The 20,668-nt window shown below is 35.5% G+C and overlaps 1 protein-coding gene across 1 annotated transcript in view; it reads left to right on the top strand.

Moving 5' to 3' along the window:
- Window positions 1–19,656, top strand: part of Gria4 (glutamate ionotropic receptor AMPA type subunit 4) — a 388,873-nt gene extending 369,217 nt beyond the window's left edge. Inside the window, exons 15-17 of the mRNA XM_059267271.1 lie at window positions 10,382–10,496; window positions 13,131–13,265; window positions 18,194–19,656. Of these exons, the coding sequence (XP_059123254.1) occupies window positions 10,382–10,496; window positions 13,131–13,265; window positions 18,194–18,358 (415 nt within the window). The 3' untranslated portion in view covers window positions 18,359–19,656. The remainder of the gene's footprint in view (window positions 1–10,381; window positions 10,497–13,130; window positions 13,266–18,193) is intronic.
- The last annotated feature ends 1,012 nt before the right edge of the window (window positions 19,657–20,668 follow it).

Below are 20,668 nucleotides of genomic sequence, written 5' to 3'. Positions count from 1 at the left end.
TAAATGTACCTTGTACTAGAAAAGGCTTACTTTCATTAGACTCCCCAAAATGAGGAAGTGCAAACATTTCCATTTCTTAGCTCCTATTTTACACTTGGTTTTATGTGTCTCTTCAAATAAGAACAAAAAGATTTGTTAGGAATTATTGGAGTCTGAAAATTTCAAGTGTGGTGGATTTTCAAAATCTCATATTGGAGGAGTAGTTCCAGGAATAAAAACCCTCAGAACTTTCTAGAAGTCCTGAAATGTACTCAGAGATTTACATCTTGTTTCAAAGCAGTCACATTCTCTACGGTAGTACTCACTGCTAGGGAAAGGTCATTGGAGAATTGTTCTTTCTTAAACTTCTCATGAGGCATAAAATGCAGAGCAAATAAGTGAATAATTACCTGGGTCCTATTTGAGCCCACAAAACCCATCATTTACAAACCTGGGGTCCTAGATGAAGCTCTTACATTTGGCAATAGTGTGGCCAAAAGTTATTTTTCCACCACCACCACCACCACCTTTTTTTAAAGAAAACATTTGTTTTCTTTTGACTCTAAGATGCATTTAATACAAAAGGAATAATTAATGCAAGACACAGTCCACAATGTCTACTCTCCTCTGTCTGTTCCACACAGCAGCTTCCTTGATGCTTAACTAGGAAAGAATATCCCTGGCAATCAATAAGTGTTTCTGATATTGGCTTTGAAGACAATATCTGAAATGTAGAAATGAGTTTCCAGAGCAGTAATAAAATACTCAGCAGCAGGGATTTGCTTTCTCTGTTCCTGACTAACCTGATGTGTTATGACCTCTGTAGCTATGGTTACCATCTTTCCTTAGGGGTTCCTTTATCACTCCAACTGAATAAAAAGTACTTTTTAACTGTTCTAGTAAAATTAGTGAAGGAATGTTACATATTTTAAGTCATCTGATGATTGTTATTAGTACTACTATATAAAAAGTAATTCATTTCGTAAGACAGAACAGATTCAAAACGATGTGCATGCATGTGTTTTACACTGCAGTTTAAATAGTAATCCCAGGAGACCTTGAGACAACACAAATCTATTACATAAGAAAGTAACTTCTTTTGTCACATAGTCATAAATTAACATGGAAAAAATTTGGCATACTGAATACAATCTCTAAACAGTACAGCTCTTTTCAGCCTTCTACACTGTATTATTGAAGAAAAGTAAATTGTATACATAATGGTTTAAGCAGACTTTACCAAGGGACCCCAAGCTTCTACAACAGAAGTGTGTGGATTAATTGTGAACTGGGAAGTTGTTTAACTATTGGTCAAATGTATATATCTTATCAATCAAATATAGATATATGTTTATCTGTATGGATAGCAGTGTGAAACTAAATTGTTTTTACATGGCCTATTTGACGGTATGAGAAAGACAATATCTAAGAATAATTTTGCAAAGAACTTGATTCCAAATAATCTTCTCAACACACAGATTTATTTTCTTTATTCATTTCTTTATTTTGCTTTTTTGTTTGATTCTTTATTTTCTATTGTGCTGTGAAACTTCTTTGGGTATGACTAATAACTCTGTTAAATAACCCTCTCATGAAATGTTTTTACTTTTAATCAAAAGAATATATGAACTAACATATGAAATGACTTGGATACTACTTCATTTTTAAAAATTCAAGCTAATATGAATATTCAAAACTAAAGCATATATAAGAAGAATTTCTAAGTAGGAGACTTTAATAGTTTTCATTCACTGAAGTCAAACTTGCTTATTTTTGTGGGATTTATTTTTTGAAAGCCTAAACAAATTTAAGTGACTTTTTCTTCACAACAGATTTTTTAATTAGACATTCCTTATCTTCATTGATTGTGTATGCATGCATACATGCATTTTAATTTGGTCCTATTGGTGATAAAATTGACTAATTTTACTCCACTAATGTAGCACTTGCTTCTGAATGTAGGAGGAGCTAATTATTTAATTAGCATTTAAGAAATAGCAGTCTAACTCTTGAACTCAAGCATAGTTTCCCCAGGAAAAGTATATACCTTAGAAGTGATTCATCTTCTCCAAAAATGAAAAACAGTCATTTACTTGAAATACCAGGAATGCATTTTAAGAGAATAAACACATGAATAGACAATTTAGTGTTAAAATAGCCAAAACCTGTTGTTAGGCAGCTAAATATTTTACTGTTAAATCATGCTGACCATGTATATGTTTGTTTTATTTGACTGGTAATTCATTTGGCTTTAAGAAATCACCAAACTTAATGCTTCCCAAACAGCACAGACAGATTATTTGTATCCACATTTCCACAGTAGATTAAGCCACTCCCAAGATTTAACAAAATTCTCGTTAAATGCTGAGAAGTCCTCTTGAAAGAGTCAATGGGTCATTTACAAATTGTACCATGAAAGCAAGAGAGACCAAACACGTGGAAGGCAAAAGCTTATGACCCTTTTTAAGGCTCTTTGAGAACACTTAGAATAAAATACACTGCTGCTATTCCTCCACAGAGACACCAGAAGTAGAGAAAATCTAATCTAGAATGGTTCTTGTAAAGATGCATTATGATGTTCTGGGGCTCAACTGCAAATTTAAACAATAAAAATGGATTTGTAATTCTCATTTCTAAATTGCATCCAATGCCTAAGAACAAACATAAAATTGATATGAGATCATCCCTAAGAGCTGTTACTGTCTCCTACCTAGCTTCATGAAACTCAAAGGACCTAGAAATCTGCAAATCTGAGAAAATTCAAAGCACTGAATCAATAACCCCCACAAATAATAAAGAGAATAAAAATCAAGCCATATTCTTTATGAACAGGAACTGAGTACCAGATTAGTAGCTGGTTTGTAGTGTTTTTGTTGTTGTTTTTTAATGACATTTTGTTTTCCTTCAGGGAATGAATTTTTATTTCAGTCTCTTTTGGGTTATTGACATTCTTAGGAGCAAAGGAACACAAAGTGTAATTATTTCACTATTACTAGTAAATACAAGTTTACTATAGTTTTGCAAAAAAAAAAAAAAAAAAATCAATGTAATCAGTTATCAGACAATAACCAAACTGAGCCAATGTGCAGCACAAGTACTGCAGGTTGAATGCACTTGAATGAGTTGCAGTTGCATTCCATTTGGACTATTGCGTAAGGAGCTGCCAGATAGCAAAATGAGAGGTTTATTTAGCGTCCTTCCTGGGGAAGCTTACAGAAGAGCTAAGTCCTCATTCCTTCTAACATCTTAACAGCTCTACAGTTTCTTACAAAATATGTTTTATCGTTTCAAGAAATGCTGTTAACCTCGCAGTTTTAAAACTGAATGAACAAGGCCTCTTGGACAAATTGAAAAACAAATGGTGGTACGACAAAGGAGAATGTGGCAGCGGGGGAGGTGACTCCAAGGTTAGCCTCAATGTCACCAAGAGCGGGTAAACAGTATGTCAAGTAATGGGTGCATCTGCTGGGAGACTTACAGTATACCTGCCCATAGATAGACTGTTACTCAAACACCTTTACAAGCTCAAGTATGCAATTACTGTCAAAACAAAAATATTTGCAACTGTTATTAATTTGGTGACATGCTCATAACCCCAATGACAATAGATGTGAGAAGCTCTGGCTTTAAGGAAACAGGATCCTGTGGAGCTGGTTTTGGAAAACAGGAAGTTTCTGAAAGAGTGGTGTAGTGTTGAGAAAAGAGAGGAGAAAAGGGTAAAGCTGACTTGTTTTCTGCATTAATGATTGGCCAGACTTCTACCAAATTTCCAATTAACATCATTAACCTGACTCCACCTTGATTTGTGTAGCTTTCCAACCAGACAGCTTTCTCCAGACAAAGCATTACAATGTAACAATACAATTATTTGGTTTACGTAATTGTTTTGCTTTCTATTGATGAATCAGGAAACAATAAGACTACAAAGCAATACTAACTCATCTTTGTCTTCACATCACACATATCATGATTTCTGCCTCATCCTTTTTCTCATTTCTAATTAATTTCTTCAAAAAAATAAGAAAGCACATGATTAGGAGATATTCTAACTAGTGACCCAGAATAATATCTATATATAAGTGCTTATAGACAAAGAAAGCAATAGCCTAGATAGGAAATTCTGACTGAGAAACTACTTTTAACCCTTAAAAACATAGGTAAAACTTTAAATTATATCTCTAAAAGCATAGATTTTACTTAATCTAGAAAAAACAAGAATGCTTCCTCCTCCCACCTCTTAACAAAAAGAAAAGAGCCGGGTGGCGGTGGCGCACACCTTTAATCCCAGCACTCTGGAGGCAGAGCCAGGTGGATCTCTGTGAGTTCGAGGCCAACCTGGGCTACAGAGTGAGTTCCAGGAAAGGCACCAAAACTATACAGAGAAACCCTGTCTCAAAAAACCAAAAAAAAAAGAAAAAGAAAGAAAGAAAGAAAAAGAAATCCTACTTATTTTTAGGTTCCTGACTGAACTATACATTTTCTCACTGGACCACCTAAACTTCAATAGGATTCTGTGTTCTGTACCTACTGAGATATCTGCTGTTAAGACCCCTTAATCTTAATTTAAAAAGTTTCTCAAACTGAGTTCATTAATATTTTCCTATATTTCCTCCTGTAGAAGGGAGAACAAATATTTTGCCATGATTCCAGGCACCAATTCACTTAATCCTCTCTGATGTTATCACAGAGTTTCTGATCCTAAATAATTGATAAAGAAAGCACAGTCTAAATAGCATGGACGAGGGCTCTGAATACTTCATAACAGCAGAAGGCATCATGTGGCAGAGGATGGGGTGAAAGAATAAGAAACTGAGGAGGTGAGAACCAAACCAGGGGAGACCAGATAGCAGAGAGGAGAACAGGGAGAACTCAGGGTTGCTCTCTTAGTGACAGTCTGCTTTTCTGAGAATCAATGCAACCCTCAAAGCCTAATCTAGTCTCCAGAGAAGTAACATAAGTCTCTCAACAAAAACATTAAGCCATTAATGGGCCTGTGACCACACAGACCTCTTAAAGGACCTGCCACCTCAATGCAATCACATTGAGGGATTAAGCCTCAAATGAGTTTAGGGGGAGCAAACTACATTTACATTACAGCATTAGATTAAAGTGTAATAAGTAAATTCATTTTATATTTTGGACTCCAACTTCCCTAGAATTTTCTCATGGTTCTCATAAACACATAAGTACATTTATGTATGGAGATAAAAGAATTCCTGTATGAAAATTAGAAATGTCAGAAAATGTACTATACTAGTACCAGAAAACTTAAAATGTATATGTTATAGAGTCAGAAATTTTCTGTTTGAGAATTTTATAATCACAAATGTTTAAAAATGTAACAATGTTTTATGGATTAACTTTTTACAAATATAAATATCAGTCCTATTTTAGGGCACAAGAAAGATTATTCAGAGAAAAATAAGCAAAACACAAATCTGTGCATGTTGAGAAAATCTACACAACAAAAATCATTATGACTTAATTAAACAACAAATTCAACAATTTGGTCAGTGTTATACATCTTGAGTTCAAAAAACTGGTACATCACAGACCTGAGTAAGAATTTGTGGTCTCAGAATAAGTATGTATCTAACTTTATTATTCATAAAAGCAAACATCTGTTCTTTCAGTGTATATTATCATAGTTTTCACAAATAAGAATGAGAAAATTGTGTTTTAAACCATTATTTTAAGTCTTGATGGAGAACTTTGCAAAATATTTTAAAATTTAACATAAAATGCTCACTTAAAATGAAATTATAGTATGTTCTGTTTTCCCTTAGGAGCTTAGTTTCCATATACATGCAAGGCTTGTCACCAAAAGAATAGGTGATTGAAGTCTCAAAGTTAATAATGCCTTAGCGTGAAGGTAAGAGATATTTACCATGGTTAATGGTAAGAGATATTTAATGCCCTGATGTAACTTAGGTCAGAGAAATTACCACCAAGTACTTATTCCTTTAAAAGTCACCTTGTATCATCTTCAGATGATTAATGATCTTTTTAGACTTACTTTTCCTCTACCATTCTGCTTGATCTTCCTCAAAAGAGGTAAAATCAGGAGTAAAAGTGCTGAATGAAGAAGACAGCAGACTCTAGGGCCTTGGTTAGGGTATAAACTGCAGACATAAAAGACAAATCTACAGAGAGCTCCACATGAGACATCCAAAAATTGGCTTATTTGATTTTGATGTTTTAGGGGGTCATAACCAAAGCCTGTACCACACATGAAAACATTCCTATGAGGAAACAATTGATTTACCTGCCATTTGCAGGATTATAACTGGATGGGGTATGGGATAATTCAGATCCCTAGCTTCCATTCAGCTGGCAAATATTACACTTCTGGTTTAATTGAACAGTGTGTCAGCACATGGATAGAAAAAGAGACATTTTTCACTTTTTTCCCTCAAAGAACTCACAATTTAAGACAATCAGCAGCAGAACCACTCAGAGGCCCTGTTGCACCTTTGCTGTCGTGGACTATGGCTATGCAGAAATCAGTATCCGACAATCATTTCCAACATAACCTTTGGCCATAAAAATTCAACAAGAGTTATGAAAGAAAGGATTTTTCATCTTCCAGGAAAAACAGCAGATGAGAAATCATGTTCAAGCAAAATAATTTGTTTGAAAATCCTTTCCTAATGCTAATATTACTTTAAAATTATTTTTAGTCATCATAAAAATTTATACCCATCCTTGTGAGTGAAATAACAAACCTACATTCATTGACAAGAAGCCAATGAAAATACGGATTACAATGTGTAAAATATATTTTCCCTTTGATTATTCTACTGTGGCTTAGTTTAAGTACAAGCCAATATCTGTATGAGGTTTTAAAACCTTGACTTTGAGATTTTTGCCAATGCCTATACCTAGCATCATAGTACTAATAACAGCTACACAGTAAACATCTTTTCTATTTTTTGTCCCTTATTCTCTTAAATATAGATATATCCATACACATAGATGTGAATGTTCATAAAAATCACTTAGTATATGTAATCCTTAAATTATGTATTCCCTAAAATTATAATCCAGCACATAATTCCCGGGTTCTGATTTGACATTTGGGATTCCTGACTTTAATAAATTTTATACTTATAAACCACTTATTCCTTGATACTAAAATCATGAAAATGAACACGAGACTAAGATACTAGCTTAGAAAAAATTTATTCAGAAACAGAGTAACTGTGATAGACAAGAAACCACTAGATATACATCTCTTTGAAAGGACTCTTCAAGTATCATATTCTTTGTTTAATGTGTGCACTTCCTCTGGTTGAATGTTAAGTATAGTAAATAATAAATATCTCATATCTGGATTGTCAATGTACTCTCACCCTCTAAAACCAAGCTATTGGGGTGGGTAGCAAAAGATACAAAGAGGTGAGGGAAAGAGAAAGGGAGTAGAGGGGAACCATACACAAAGAAGCAAAGGACATGTAACAAGTGATAAGTGATAATCCACAAACGTTGCCATTAACTTTCTCTTCTAGAAGAAAGTTGAAATATAATATTTTCATATGCCTCATCTGTTTTTTTTTAATATCCAAACACTCCTTAGTCCAACCCATTCAAAAAAGGCATTGTAGTCTAATATAAATTGCCTATCATGTATTGGGTTTGTTTAGGCTTTGGAAAGTTAACCTGAGGGCCTAAACTTTATAATACCAATTATGGTGAGATTGGGGCAGGAGAATTGCTTAACCCCACACACTAAAGAATCTCCCGGGTAACACAAATTTCAATACACACAAGTCCTTTATAGTATCAATTCCAAGAAGAAAGCTTGCTCTTGACTCTAAATAATTAAATTGTGACAGCTTTATAAGTCACCTAGTCTGAATCAGATCTTATTACGGTAAGTACTGCTTCAGGAAGATGGATGAGTTGCACACCTTTATTATCAAGGAATTGAGAGGACTGAATTCGGATATGGGGAGCCTCTCTGTGCATAGAAATGGAGCTTTATTGACAATAATGTCTAGATCAATTTATCTTATTTTAGCACCCCAAACAAGCCTATACTCAAACAAATCTTTTAATAAATGGTTAAATTATTGCAGATTTTTAAACACAAAGCAACTAAACCTTCAGGATCATGGAAAATACAGATTATTTCTTCAGTGGAATAATAAACCTACGTTATAGTAAAATCTTTTTTTGTTTGTTTGTTTTGTTTTGTTTTTCGAGACAAGGTTTCTCTGTGTAGTTTTGGTGCCTATCCTGGATCTCACTCTGTACACTAGGCTGACCTCAAACTCACAGAGATCTGCCTGCCTCTGCCTCCTGAGTGCTGGTATTAAAAGCGTGTACCACCACCACCCAGCTAATAACATCAATTCAAAGACATGCATTTGTATTCAGACTCTATATGAACAAAATAAACTAACACCGGGGGGAAATTGTTTTTATTATAACTCCTAACAAGAAATTTTAATGAACTAGAAATCTAGTTTCTGAGTCTTTGCTATATTTTTAAGTGCAAAAGCTATGAAACCAGACTATCACAAGTCCAAGTTTGAATAATTCCCTGCTATATAACTGCTAAATAACTGTTAAAATCTCTCTGTCTTAGAATATTCATTTATTAAATGGGAGTAACAGGAATAAAGATATAAAGTATTTTCCATAGTTTCTTATTCACAGTAATTGTTCAGGTTCTAGTGCTGTAATAAAGACCATGACCAAATACAACTTGGAAGAAAAAAGTTTCCTTCATCTTTAAATCTCCTAAGTCACAATCTACATGAAGGGAAGCCAGGACAGGAACTCAGAGGCAGGAACTGAAGCAGAGGCCATGGAGGGGTGCAGCTCACTGGTTTGCATCTCCAGGCTTGCTCAGTCTGCTTTATTATACAACCCAGGACCATCTGTCCAGGGTGGCACTATCTATAGTAGGCTGGACCCATCAATTACCATTCAATAAAATGTCCTGCAAATTTGCCTAAAGGCAATCTGATGGAGGCAGATTTTCTCAGTTAAGGTTCCCTTCCCAGATGTGTCAAAATGACAAAATACTAACTAGGACAGCTACCACCATCATGCATATCAATGCATTGCCCAGTTTTTTTTTTTTTTTTTTTTTTTTTTTTTTTTTTTTTTTTTTTTTGGTTTTTCGAGACAAGGTTTCTCTATGTAGCTTTGCGCCTTTCCTGGAACTCACTTGGTAGCCCAGGCTGGCCTCGAACTCACAGAGATCCGCCTGGCTCTGCCTCCCGAGTGCTGGGATTAAAGGCGTGCGCCACCACCGCCCGGCGCATTGCCCAGTTTTATACTGAGTAAATGAATTAATCTCTTGGTGAGGAAGTAAATGCACGCTACGTTTCATCAAATGTGTTTAGCATTTCTCAGAAGTAAAGCACAGGACACCAGTATGGTAAGGCAAAATGAGAGCGACAACTTTAAAGATGTCCAGAGGAACTCAGACCATCTCCAGCAAAAGGAAGCAAAAACCACCAGCCAGTAATATTTATCAAGACAAGACCCCAAGAATTACTATTGTCCACTCATTCTCTTTGCTTTCCTCCTTCCTCATGAGAAGGAAAAACTAGGAGAATCCTTATAGTGTTTTCAACTACCAATGTTGACTGAAGTCTTCCTCTCTGAGACATTCTATATAACATTTAACATTGAAGGAATCAAAGATGGCAGACAAATATGTTATAAAATATTAATTTATTTGTAATAATTTTAAATTGTAGTCACTTAATTATGTACTTTAATTATGTTAATATAGTAGACTCAAGGCAGATGATTGCTTATGGTGATGTCATTTAGGCTCAATGCTTCAATTCAGAAGGAAAATGCAAGTGTAGGCTTATACTAAAAATAGTAATTTGCATATTTATCTTGTAAAGACCTTCCACACCTAAAATGGCCCTTGATCAACAATACTGGAGACACCATTCTCCTTGTATGAACTTACTATGGAGTCAATTTATTGACAGATACCATACACATACTCTTAGGAAGTAAGTAAGACTCACTAGCTAAATCATAGTGTATGGCTATAGCTTCTACTTAACTTGATGTCATCTCTATTCACTATAAGGAGAAAAGTAAGATGTTTCTTGGTTCCAATCGCTTGCCACATGGGGGGGGGGGAATTACAACTGTTTGTGAAGCCCAACCAGGCCAATAGTTTTGTGTTCACAGTAATTGCATATATTTTTATTTAAAAATCCTCCCTAGCAGTATGTGCCTGTTACATAAAGCGATGGAGCAGGCCCCAGTTTTATGTCTAATTCTAAACCTGGGCCTACAGTTCAAGACATACAGCCTACTGTGGCCTTTGCTCCGTCACTTTGCCATGCGATTCTAATGTAGTTTTACTTGAATAACATAAAATAACATATATAATGTTATTTATGTTATTTTCCACGTGAAGAACTCCTGTAAACCTTGCCGTTTTGAAACTCAGTGAGGCAGGCGTCTTAGACAAGCTGAAAAACAAATGGTGGTACGATAAAGGTGAATGTGGACCCAAGGACTCGGGAAGCAAGGTCAGTCATTGCAGTTTGGGGCCTCTTCTTGTGTATAAAACAAACAGTAACTGGGAGCAATTGTCCAAAGCTTATGAATCCTTAAACACTGAACTTTTCTGTCCATCTAGCCATTGCCTAAATTAAAACTTAATGCCATAAATTTCATCCACAGAGACTGTCCATAGACAATAAACTGCTCCCTAGTAGTAAAGATTTAAAATAAACTAAGATTACCTCTTATATATGAATTATTATATATATATGTAATAACAGAATTATCTATATGAGTCTCAAACTTATTTACCATTAATTTTTGTCAGTTAGGTTTTGGATAAAGAGACCATGAAATGTGTATTTTAAAAGTTGGTTCTCAAAACAGGAAATGAAAAATTGACCAGCAATTATTCAGAAAAAAAAAAGGTAAATATGTTAAACAAAATTCAGGGTCATGTCACCACACTGTCAAGCATTCTGCTTTAGTTCAAAGAGGCCTATCACATTTCTGGCCTGACAGATCAATAAGAAGAACTTCCAGATCTATTATCTCAATAGAAATTATTTCAAAACTCAGTGTTAACAGTACATATCCACAAGTTCTAAGATCTTTTGCTCTTGAATTCATTTTTAAAGATTTATTTATTTCTATTTTATGTGTATGAGTGTTTTGCTTGCATGTATGTTTCTGCATTCTCAGAGGCCAAAACATAGCAGTGGATACCCTGGAACTAGAGTTACAGACAGTTGTGAGCTGCCATGTGGGTGAAAAACAGACAGTGCTCTTAACCACTGACCTCTTCTCCCATCCCTGCTTACGAATTCTTTACAAAGCAATGCAGAAACATATACTGAGTTTGAGGAGTACAAACTTACATGTTTATTCTAATTGAAAAAAAAAGATCAAGTTTATCAGTGATTCAGCATACCTGCACATACTAATAAAGTATACTTGAGAGGCTGGGGAATAGCAGCACATGCCTTTAACCCCAGTACTCAGGAGCATGCGTATGTGTGTATGGTTGCTCCTAAGTCATATTTGAAGATTTTTTAAACCTTTTCTTGAAATTTTTTCTGCATCATATTATACAAAGAAAACAAGTTGGTGTTTATCCTAAGACACTGAAACAAGTGACTAACATTTGAAGAGTTTCTATTAATTTTAGGAAACAAAATCAGGTTAACAGGGCACTTTTCAAACCTTACACACAGTTATTCATTTCCATCTGCCTTAGAAACAGAGTGGGGTGAGACAAGCTTGGCCATATAATGAAACTTCCACATTGTGTCCTGCTGTAAAGTAAGATAAACACACATATTTAACACCATGTTATCTTAAAATAACATGACCAAGCAGACAAATACATATATAAAGAGAGAGATAAATATATAAATGCATCACTTGAATTAAATACTCTTCTAATATAACTACTGAAGAACTTGAACCAGATTTTGCATGCAAGGTATTATGGGATAGATGATGGCCATAGAACACCTTTCAGGGTGTCTTCCTAAATTTTTTTGCAATAATGTTATATTATAAACATATTAACAGTTTATGGCATTTTTTAGTTATTGTTACAATTTAATATCTTCCAATCATCTGTTTGACTATTCCCAGATCTAAAAATAAAGTAATACATATAGTGAGGCTCTGAATAATAATATACCTAAAATATTTACTATTAAGCATTTTCAGGGCCAATGGAATTATAATTTTCAATCAGTAAAAGTAATCATAAATCTGACCATACATAAATCGTTTGCATCTCAGTCTGGATATATTTTATTGAAAATTATCTTCAAAAAGCCAGAAGTAGTGATATAAATCTGTAATCTCAGAACTTCAGAGGCAGAGACAGCAGGATCAAGAGTCAAAGCTACCCTCAGCTCCATAGTGAGCCAACCTAGGCTACATAAGATCCTGTCTCAAAAAAAAATAAATTAAATTAAAATTTTAAAATTATCTAAAATTATGCATATTGCTAAATAATATATATTTATTGTATATTATATATACAATAGTATATTACATATACTATTGCTAAGTAGTATATAAAATTCAAAATTAATATTGCTCATGAGGTTTTCCCTATGGACATACTGGAAGAATAAATGATGCATGCTGTAATACTTTATTATTTACACATACTTGACAAGTTAATGATGAATACAGTATGACACTGATAACTTAAAGACCCTTAGTTCTAATTAGGAAATGTTGTAATGATAACTATCCAAAAGAAATATAAACACTAAAAATTGTGTTATAAAGGATGTAAAGCCCAAAGATTTTCTTCCCCATATTCTGAGCATGACATTTTCAAAGTCTAAATAAGCCCTCTTCTGCCTCCCTATGTAAATACATGAATGCTTATATATGGTTAAGTATAGTAGTTTTCATTATATATTTAGTAATGATAAAATGTTTGGATTTCATTGGGTTTAATTATATATAATTTATTGGTAATTATAATTTTCTTCTCCCAAGAGCTATAAGCTTTATGTTTACATTTATAAACCTACATCAGTGACTTATACCTGTAAATATTTCCCAGTTAAACTAAGCATTTACTTGGCTACTTAGACTTTATGTGTTCTTTTACCTTTTGGGTGTGACATTCCCACAGTTAACTGAAGTGTCTTTATCCTCCCTAGGACAAGACGAGTGCCTTGAGCCTGAGCAACGTAGCCGGCGTCTTCTACATTCTGGTTGGCGGCTTGGGCTTGGCGATGCTGGTGGCTTTGATAGAGTTCTGTTACAAGTCCAGGGCAGAGGCGAAAAGAATGAAGGTGGCAAAGAGTGCACAGACCTTTAACCCAACCTCCTCGCAGAATACCCACAATTTAGCAACCTATAGAGAAGGTTACAACGTATATGGAACCGAAAGTATTAAAATTTAGGGGTAGGACTTAGGGCCTACGCCAGTGAGTGGGGGATGCATCCTGTGAACGCAGTGTTGTGGCCTGTCTGTCCAGTGGTGGTATTGCTTGCTTCTGATTAGAGCTTTCTATTTTTGACATTTTCAGTGCACAGTGATTCCATTTTTGTTGGCTGCAGATGTTCTGTTTGAAACTTTATGTTGCTAATAGATATCTGCATTGAATTGATGAGAAATATGAAAAATTAGAATTGCTCCACAAAATGATGTAAACAGTATAATTTCCCCAAAATCAGGGGAATTTTAAATTATATCCAAGCGTTCCTAAATAGAGACCAGCCAAATTTCTATGACAACTCATAAATGCTAATAAAATAAGAGCAAAACATATTTTAATTGATCAAAAATCTAGGGAGTTGCCTGGTTTTGATAAGGTTACATTGTTTTTTAAAGAAATAATACATATAAACAAACCACCACATAGTAAGGACTGCATGAATTTTAGCTCCTAATCTAACATGTATTCCATTTGCTAGTCATCTTTCTATATTTAAAAGCATTAATCCCTATTGTTTGTTCATCTAACAGTAGTCTTCAAGGCAGCCCAGTAGAGCTATGATACACATTTATTAAATGAGATTCAACTTATACAAGGTTACTTATTACTAAGGCATTCTAGACAACCCAGCACTTCTCCATGCAAGGTGTTGGATATATATATATATATATTATAAAAATGAAACATTGCAGTCAGTTATTATGCATTTTCTCATTTTTCCACTTTGGTTCCTTTTCAAAAAGCCACATCAACCACATTTATACACTCCCCTCATGTCACAGTAAAAATGATATGCATTCAGGGAAGTGCAGATGGAAGTTAACTTTTTCAGAATCTAAACATCCACTTCTTTCCTCTAATGATCAAAGGTGGTTTTAAAATAAGACCTTAATGAATTTAGTATTGCTCTTCTAAAGTCACGCTACAAAACAAAGAATTCTAACAAAACCATTTTCTAAAATTACATATAATAGCCTAGTGAACCAGCTATTTGTTTTAATTACATGGTAAATGAGTTTTTGAGCCCTCAAGAGACAGCCAGGACTTGAGGTAGCTGAAAGTCAAGACAAAAATATATAGTTTAGTAATATGTACATCTGAGGTTGTGCCAGAAAATGCGGTTGATTTGATATTTATTGACAAAGAAACTTCTGAAATGTGTGCTGCTTTCTGAAAGGAAAGAAAGAAGCCACCCATGATGAAGACTTAGCAGCTTCTCCCTGCCCTCTAGAAACCTACGGTCAAACACTTGGACAGTGACAGCTCCCAGCTGGTTTGTCCTCAATTTTCTGAAAATATAAAACTAAGCCCTCAGTTCACTCTAATAAAAGCACAATGAGCACTTTTTCTGATATGGTTAGGAAATTTGGGAGAAATTGTTTGAAAATTCACAGAAATAAATTGAGACTGTGTCAAGGTTGATGGCCATTAAGACAATGCTTTTATCTTAATTTTTACTGAGCTGAAGAGAGATTTCCCAAATGGAAGAAAAAGATCTGTCCTGTGTTATTTGGAATGAATTCTGATATCAATTTCATAATGCATCTTATTTTTTGTGTTACTAAAACTGAGTTTCTTGTTCATTCCAATCATTTGATAAATCCAAGATAGAGAAGCAATATTCAAAATTTTATAAAGAAATACCAATGAGTGCCATTTATTACAAAAGAGTGGTAAATTGTTAATTGTACCAGGTTAGGTACATAGAATTTTTACATCATAATGTTTTTTAGTTGAAGCCTGTCATTGAAGTTCATCATATGTTATCGCCTTTAAGGCTAAATTTGACCATTTAAAAAATATATTTTAAACATAGACAAAGCGTTCATAGTCAGGTAATTTTTTACTTTGAAAACAGTAGTATTCAGAGTAAACAAAAATAATTTGTACCTACAGCAAAGACTTGAGAGTAAACAATTTTTATTTTACTGTCAAAATGATTTTTTTTTCTCTTTTAAAAACTTTGTAGAGATTGACATGGCCAGTCATGGCTAGAATCCTAGCATTTGAAACACTGAGACAAGTGGATGCTGTAGCTGGAGTTTTCCTGCCTGGCCCACAGTCAGGACAAATCTCTGTCGCCCGCCAGTCCCACAGCAGCTCAGACCCAATCAAGTAAACACAGAAACTTATATTGCTTACAAACTGTATGGCTGTGGCAGGCTTCTTGCTAACTGTTCTTATATCTTAAATTAACCCATTTCTATAAATCTATACCTTGCCACGTGGCTCGCGGCTTACCAGCATAGCATCTTCACATGACGGCACCTGACAGTCTCCCTCCCACTCAGCCTTCCACTTCCCAGAATTCTCCTCTCTCCTTGTCCCGCCTATACTTCCTGCCTCACCACTGGCCAATCAGTGTTTTATTTATACAGAATGATATCCACAGCAGGATGATGCAATTTTTAGGCTAGGCTTGACTATGGACAGAGACTCTGTCTTGAAAAAAAGAAAGAAAGATGGGGCTCTACTGACTATAATTAATGGTTGTTAATTTAGATACCATCCAGAATCTCCAAAATCAAACTCTGGAAACTTAATAAATAGAAGGTCTACTTAGAAATGTGGCTAGGGGCCAGAGTGATGCTCAGATGTTTGGAGGGCTCTAATGCAGTACCAACACTCAGTTCCCAGTGCCTACATCAGATGGCTAACAGACACCTATTACCCCAGCTTCAGAGGTTCTGATACCCTTTTCTAGGCTCTGTGGACACACACAGACACAGAGACACACACATTCACAACACACACATACACACACACACACACACACACACACACACACACACACACACTGGCTTGTTTGAACTTACTGTTTTGTGTCCTATTTTCTTCACCATCTGAATTAATTCAATCTAAGCTCTAAAATATTTCCTCTAAAAGCTACTGTGTTAGCTAGGCATCCACTAACGGGTTCTTATTTTTTAAATCCACTAAAAACACTCAACCATCAAAGGAAAAATTACATTAGAAAGTTTTGCAGCAACTCTAATCCCAAATCCTGGCTTATATTTCTTAAATAAAATGTTTTTGTTACATTTTCTTGATGCAAACAATGCTGGTCTGTTGGTGGGTTTTTAGTTATAACCATACCAAAGTTCTTACTCTCTAAGAGTCTCACAAGAGTCTCCCTTGTCAAAGCAAGATTCCTTGCAGCTCAGTCCACCACCTCTGAGTTCCCAGTTGAGACTGGCATGGCCAATGGGGACCATGAAGGACGGGTCCTTACATGTTTGTTTGTTTGTTGGGTGGTTTTTTGTTTTTGTTTTTGTTTTGTTTTGTTGAGACAGGGTTTCTCTGTGTAGCCCTGGCTGTCCTGGAACTCACTCTGTCGTCCAGGCTGGTCTCAAACTCAGAGATCTACCTGCCTCTGCCTCCTGAGTCCAGTTCTTTCACATATAAATGCTTCCATTTCTAGCTTCCTTGCTGGTATATTGAATTTCAGTTTCTATACAATTTTTAAAAATGTGCACTGTGTTTCCTTATTATTTTATCTTATACAACTTATATTCAGCATATGCCAAATTATTCTAAATTCAAAAGCTATTAATGTTTCTATAAAGTCACACCCTAAGTCATTATTATGAAAATATACATTCAATTTTTACTTCAGTCATTTTGACTACTGTTAGATTCACCTTTTATTTTAATCATAGTTAAGTCAATACACACAATTTGAGTTCAACTTTTTGTTGTCATTAGGGTGAATGATTTCAAGCATTTTTACTCCAAACAGCTTTTAATAAAATAATGAATTTCATTAATATAAAATCAGCCAAATATTTAATTTCCAGAGCATATCAAACACTAGAATGGAATTTCTTAAGGAATTAGATAAAATTGAGTTCTCAATAAACAAATACATTATGAGTTGCAAGGAAGTAGGGACATAGCTTTTACCATATTTTCCTCTTATTAACACTGGGATTTATTTGCTAGGAAGGATTTGGAGGCAGTAAACGGTAAACAGTAGTCAGATTTACACGATCACAGAGCTGGCTTCTCCTCTACATAGTATTATTTTCTGCTACCTGAGAAGTCAGGAAATAAAGATTCAATGAGTATTTAGAAGCTGGCCACCCTTCCTTCAGCTCCAGAAGACCCCATTCCATTCTGTGCATTGTCAGATGTGCCTACTTTCAATGCACCTCCTTAAAGCATAAATCTTACAAGTGAGCCTTGATTCCTGACAGGCATACAATGAACTAACTGTGGTGTTCTGAGTCATGTCTGTAACTCGTGTGAATGAATGAAAGTGTGTGGATAGGTCTGTGCAAGGAAAACAGGAAATTTGTGTGTTTATGGTTTAGCAGTTTGTCATGATTTAAGAAACCATTCCTTACACCAGAAAGAAAATACCTAGCAAGAAAATACTGTGGTTTATAGAACATCCATCAAATGCAAGAGAGTTTTGAAGCTTCTTTGGAAGTACTAGGGTATAGAGTCCAATAAGTGAAAAGGTTCTTCCTACCCAGATTTGCTAAAAAAAAAAAAAAAAAAAACAAACAAAAAAAAAAAACACAAAAACAGATTTTATGATCTTACAAACAGCTTTTAAATATGTAGGACCTAAAACTCTAGGCTGATTAATTCATCTCCCGTTGTGTCTGAGCTTTCCTTTCCCGTATAAGCAATTTGCCTATGACCAAAAAGCACATGGAAAAAAATGCAGATGTCTAATTATCGATATTTTGGTGTTTGATGTGCCACATTTTGTTGAAGCAACAGAAATATCATAACACCTGGCATCCTCTCTGTTTCCTTTTCATGCAACCCAGCTGACTTTTTCTGAAGCCATAAGAAACAAAGCCAGGTTATCCATCACTGGGAGTGTGGGAGAAAACGGCCGTGTGCTGACCCCCGACTGCCCCAAGGCCGTACACACAGGAACTGCAATTAGACAAAGTTCGGCATTGGCTGTCATTGCATCGGACCTACCATAAAAACCAAAAATATAATTGAGTGCCTTAATTAAACTGTGTTGGTGACTGATGGAAATTCAGTCCGGAGGGACAGGCCCAGCGTGGGTCTTGGCTTAACCCATCCTTTGGCTGAGAGCAGGAAGGATGTTCTGAGTGCCGGACAGAACCAGTGCATGAGTTCAGCACGGAAATTCAGACTTGGATTTTATATCAGGAAAACTCACAATTTAGTTTTTTGGGGGCGAGTGGGTGGGGGGTGTCTGGGATGGGTGTATTAACAGCAACAAATTTCACTTGAGCGCACTTAAAACTAATCAGACTGGCCACTTAGAGCATTCAACTGTGAAGTTCTTTCTCAGAAAGGCCTTGGTCACCACAGCGAGGGATTCAACAGTTAATAGAGATCAAGGAACCTGCTAGCCTGTGTCTCCAGAACATCCTTGTAGTCGATGGCATAATCTGCAGCTGAGACAAGCAGTCACTAAAATGTGATAAGAAAATAATTAACATGTAAATCCTGTGAAAACAACCAACAAAATTTAAAGAAAGTATTTACAGTTACTTTGGAAATAAAACAATACTGAAACATGCTTGCTTTTTAACTGAAGTCAATCCGGTAGAGGACAACACAATTCTTTTTTCTAACCATCTTAGGGAACAATACATTGCAATAATTGATATAAATGTCATCACTGTAACAAACTTCAGAGACTTTTTTAATGTAAAAGTTGTTGGTCACTTTGTTTCCTGTAACCTTCACTCTGTCACACAAGTTGGTACATAGATTGTGTTTGTCTATCAGGAACAAAAAGAAAAAAGTGAAGAAAATGTTGACATGAAGTCATCCATCCGCAATGTAGAATTAAAAAAAGACTACGGGTCACTCATGTTATCAATATAATTTATAATCCTGTTCTGTGTACAAAACTGTGGTTTTTGTACCCACCCCAAAGAATAAAATAAGAGTTTTTCTTACAGTATCTATCAACAGAACTTAAATCTTTTCCCTATGATTGTGCAAGTTATTTGAGAAATTCAAAGACCCCATGAGAGATATAGAAGTCAAGGGATACGCCATATCAGAAAGTGTAGTTTGTGGTTATTATTTCTGCAGACTATGCTTCCCTTCCTTTACAGACCTTGGGTTCATTTGTTAATAGACCAAGTTGTCAAAGATGGAGACTTTGAGTCTGGGAGCGAGCGGCTGCTCTGACACCAACACACCTGTGTGGAAATTTTACTTGACTCTATTTTGCTGCATAGACTTCAGTGTCTCTTGGACTATCAACCTCATTCCTATACTTCCGTTTGGAATCTTTGAAGGCATTTGGGGTAGACCACAGCTGAAAACTGAATCCTTATTTTTACCCAGAAATTGTGGAAAAAAAATTGTACCATGTCTATTTTTAAAAAAACAAAACACTTATGGTTCAAAAAATCTGCTTCATTTGAAATGATGAATAAGATCAATGATACAGATAAAAATCACAGACTGAGGAATCTTTGCAGAAAGCACAAGTTAGGATGATTCCTGAAGTGTGGCCTTGAAGGTTGAGTTGAGTTTTCACAGGAGGAGGTGATGGTAAGAGCCTTTTGTCAGTGCCTGCGGACAGAGCTTGTGCAGCAAGGTGGCCTGGTGAGGGCACAGGGTGTGACACCAGGGAAGCTCTGGCAGAAATATGGAGATTGATTTCCTTCCCTTTTGCCCTTATAATTCCCATTTAATAACTGTGCATCGCTACAATGTAATTCGTATAACACATGTACGCACTGTCCCTCAAGAAAGGTTAATTCTCTGTTACTGAGCAAATGATTCCTTTCACAATCTGGGCCCACCCTGATGTCTTTTTCTCTTACTCCTACCCAACTTTCTCAGCCAGCAAATGGACCTCCACAGCACACAGAACACTGCATCTCCCATTTCTTCAGTCTGTAGCTCTTCTGTCTTTACCCAACTGCCACTCATCCTTCAGTACTCGATTTTATTTGTACTGGGAAGATTTCCATGATTATCCACTAGCTCTGCCTATGACGCTGAGTTACGTGCCATTCTTAATGTTCTTACCCATCACGGCACTCATCATACTGCATTGTAATTGCCTATGTACTTGTCTGTAAACTACTAGACTGTCAGCTCCTTGAGGGCAGGGACTGTGTCTATCTCGTTCACAGTGTATCCCCAGCACCCAGCACAGTGCCTGGCATATTGTAGGTGCTTAATAAATATTTGTTGAATGAAAGAACTAATTGAATTGATTTAATTAAATTGATGCAGAAAAACTCATTTTCTCCTTAAGAGTCCCTGGGATATAAATTTGGTATAGAGTGGGT

Source organism: Peromyscus eremicus, chromosome 7 (assembly GCF_949786415.1).
Source record: "Peromyscus eremicus chromosome 7, PerEre_H2_v1, whole genome shotgun sequence".
NCBI lineage: Eukaryota > Metazoa > Chordata > Mammalia > Rodentia > Cricetidae > Peromyscus > Peromyscus eremicus.
Note: the sequence above shows the minus strand (reverse complement) of the source record. Positions and strands in the feature narration are given on the sequence as shown.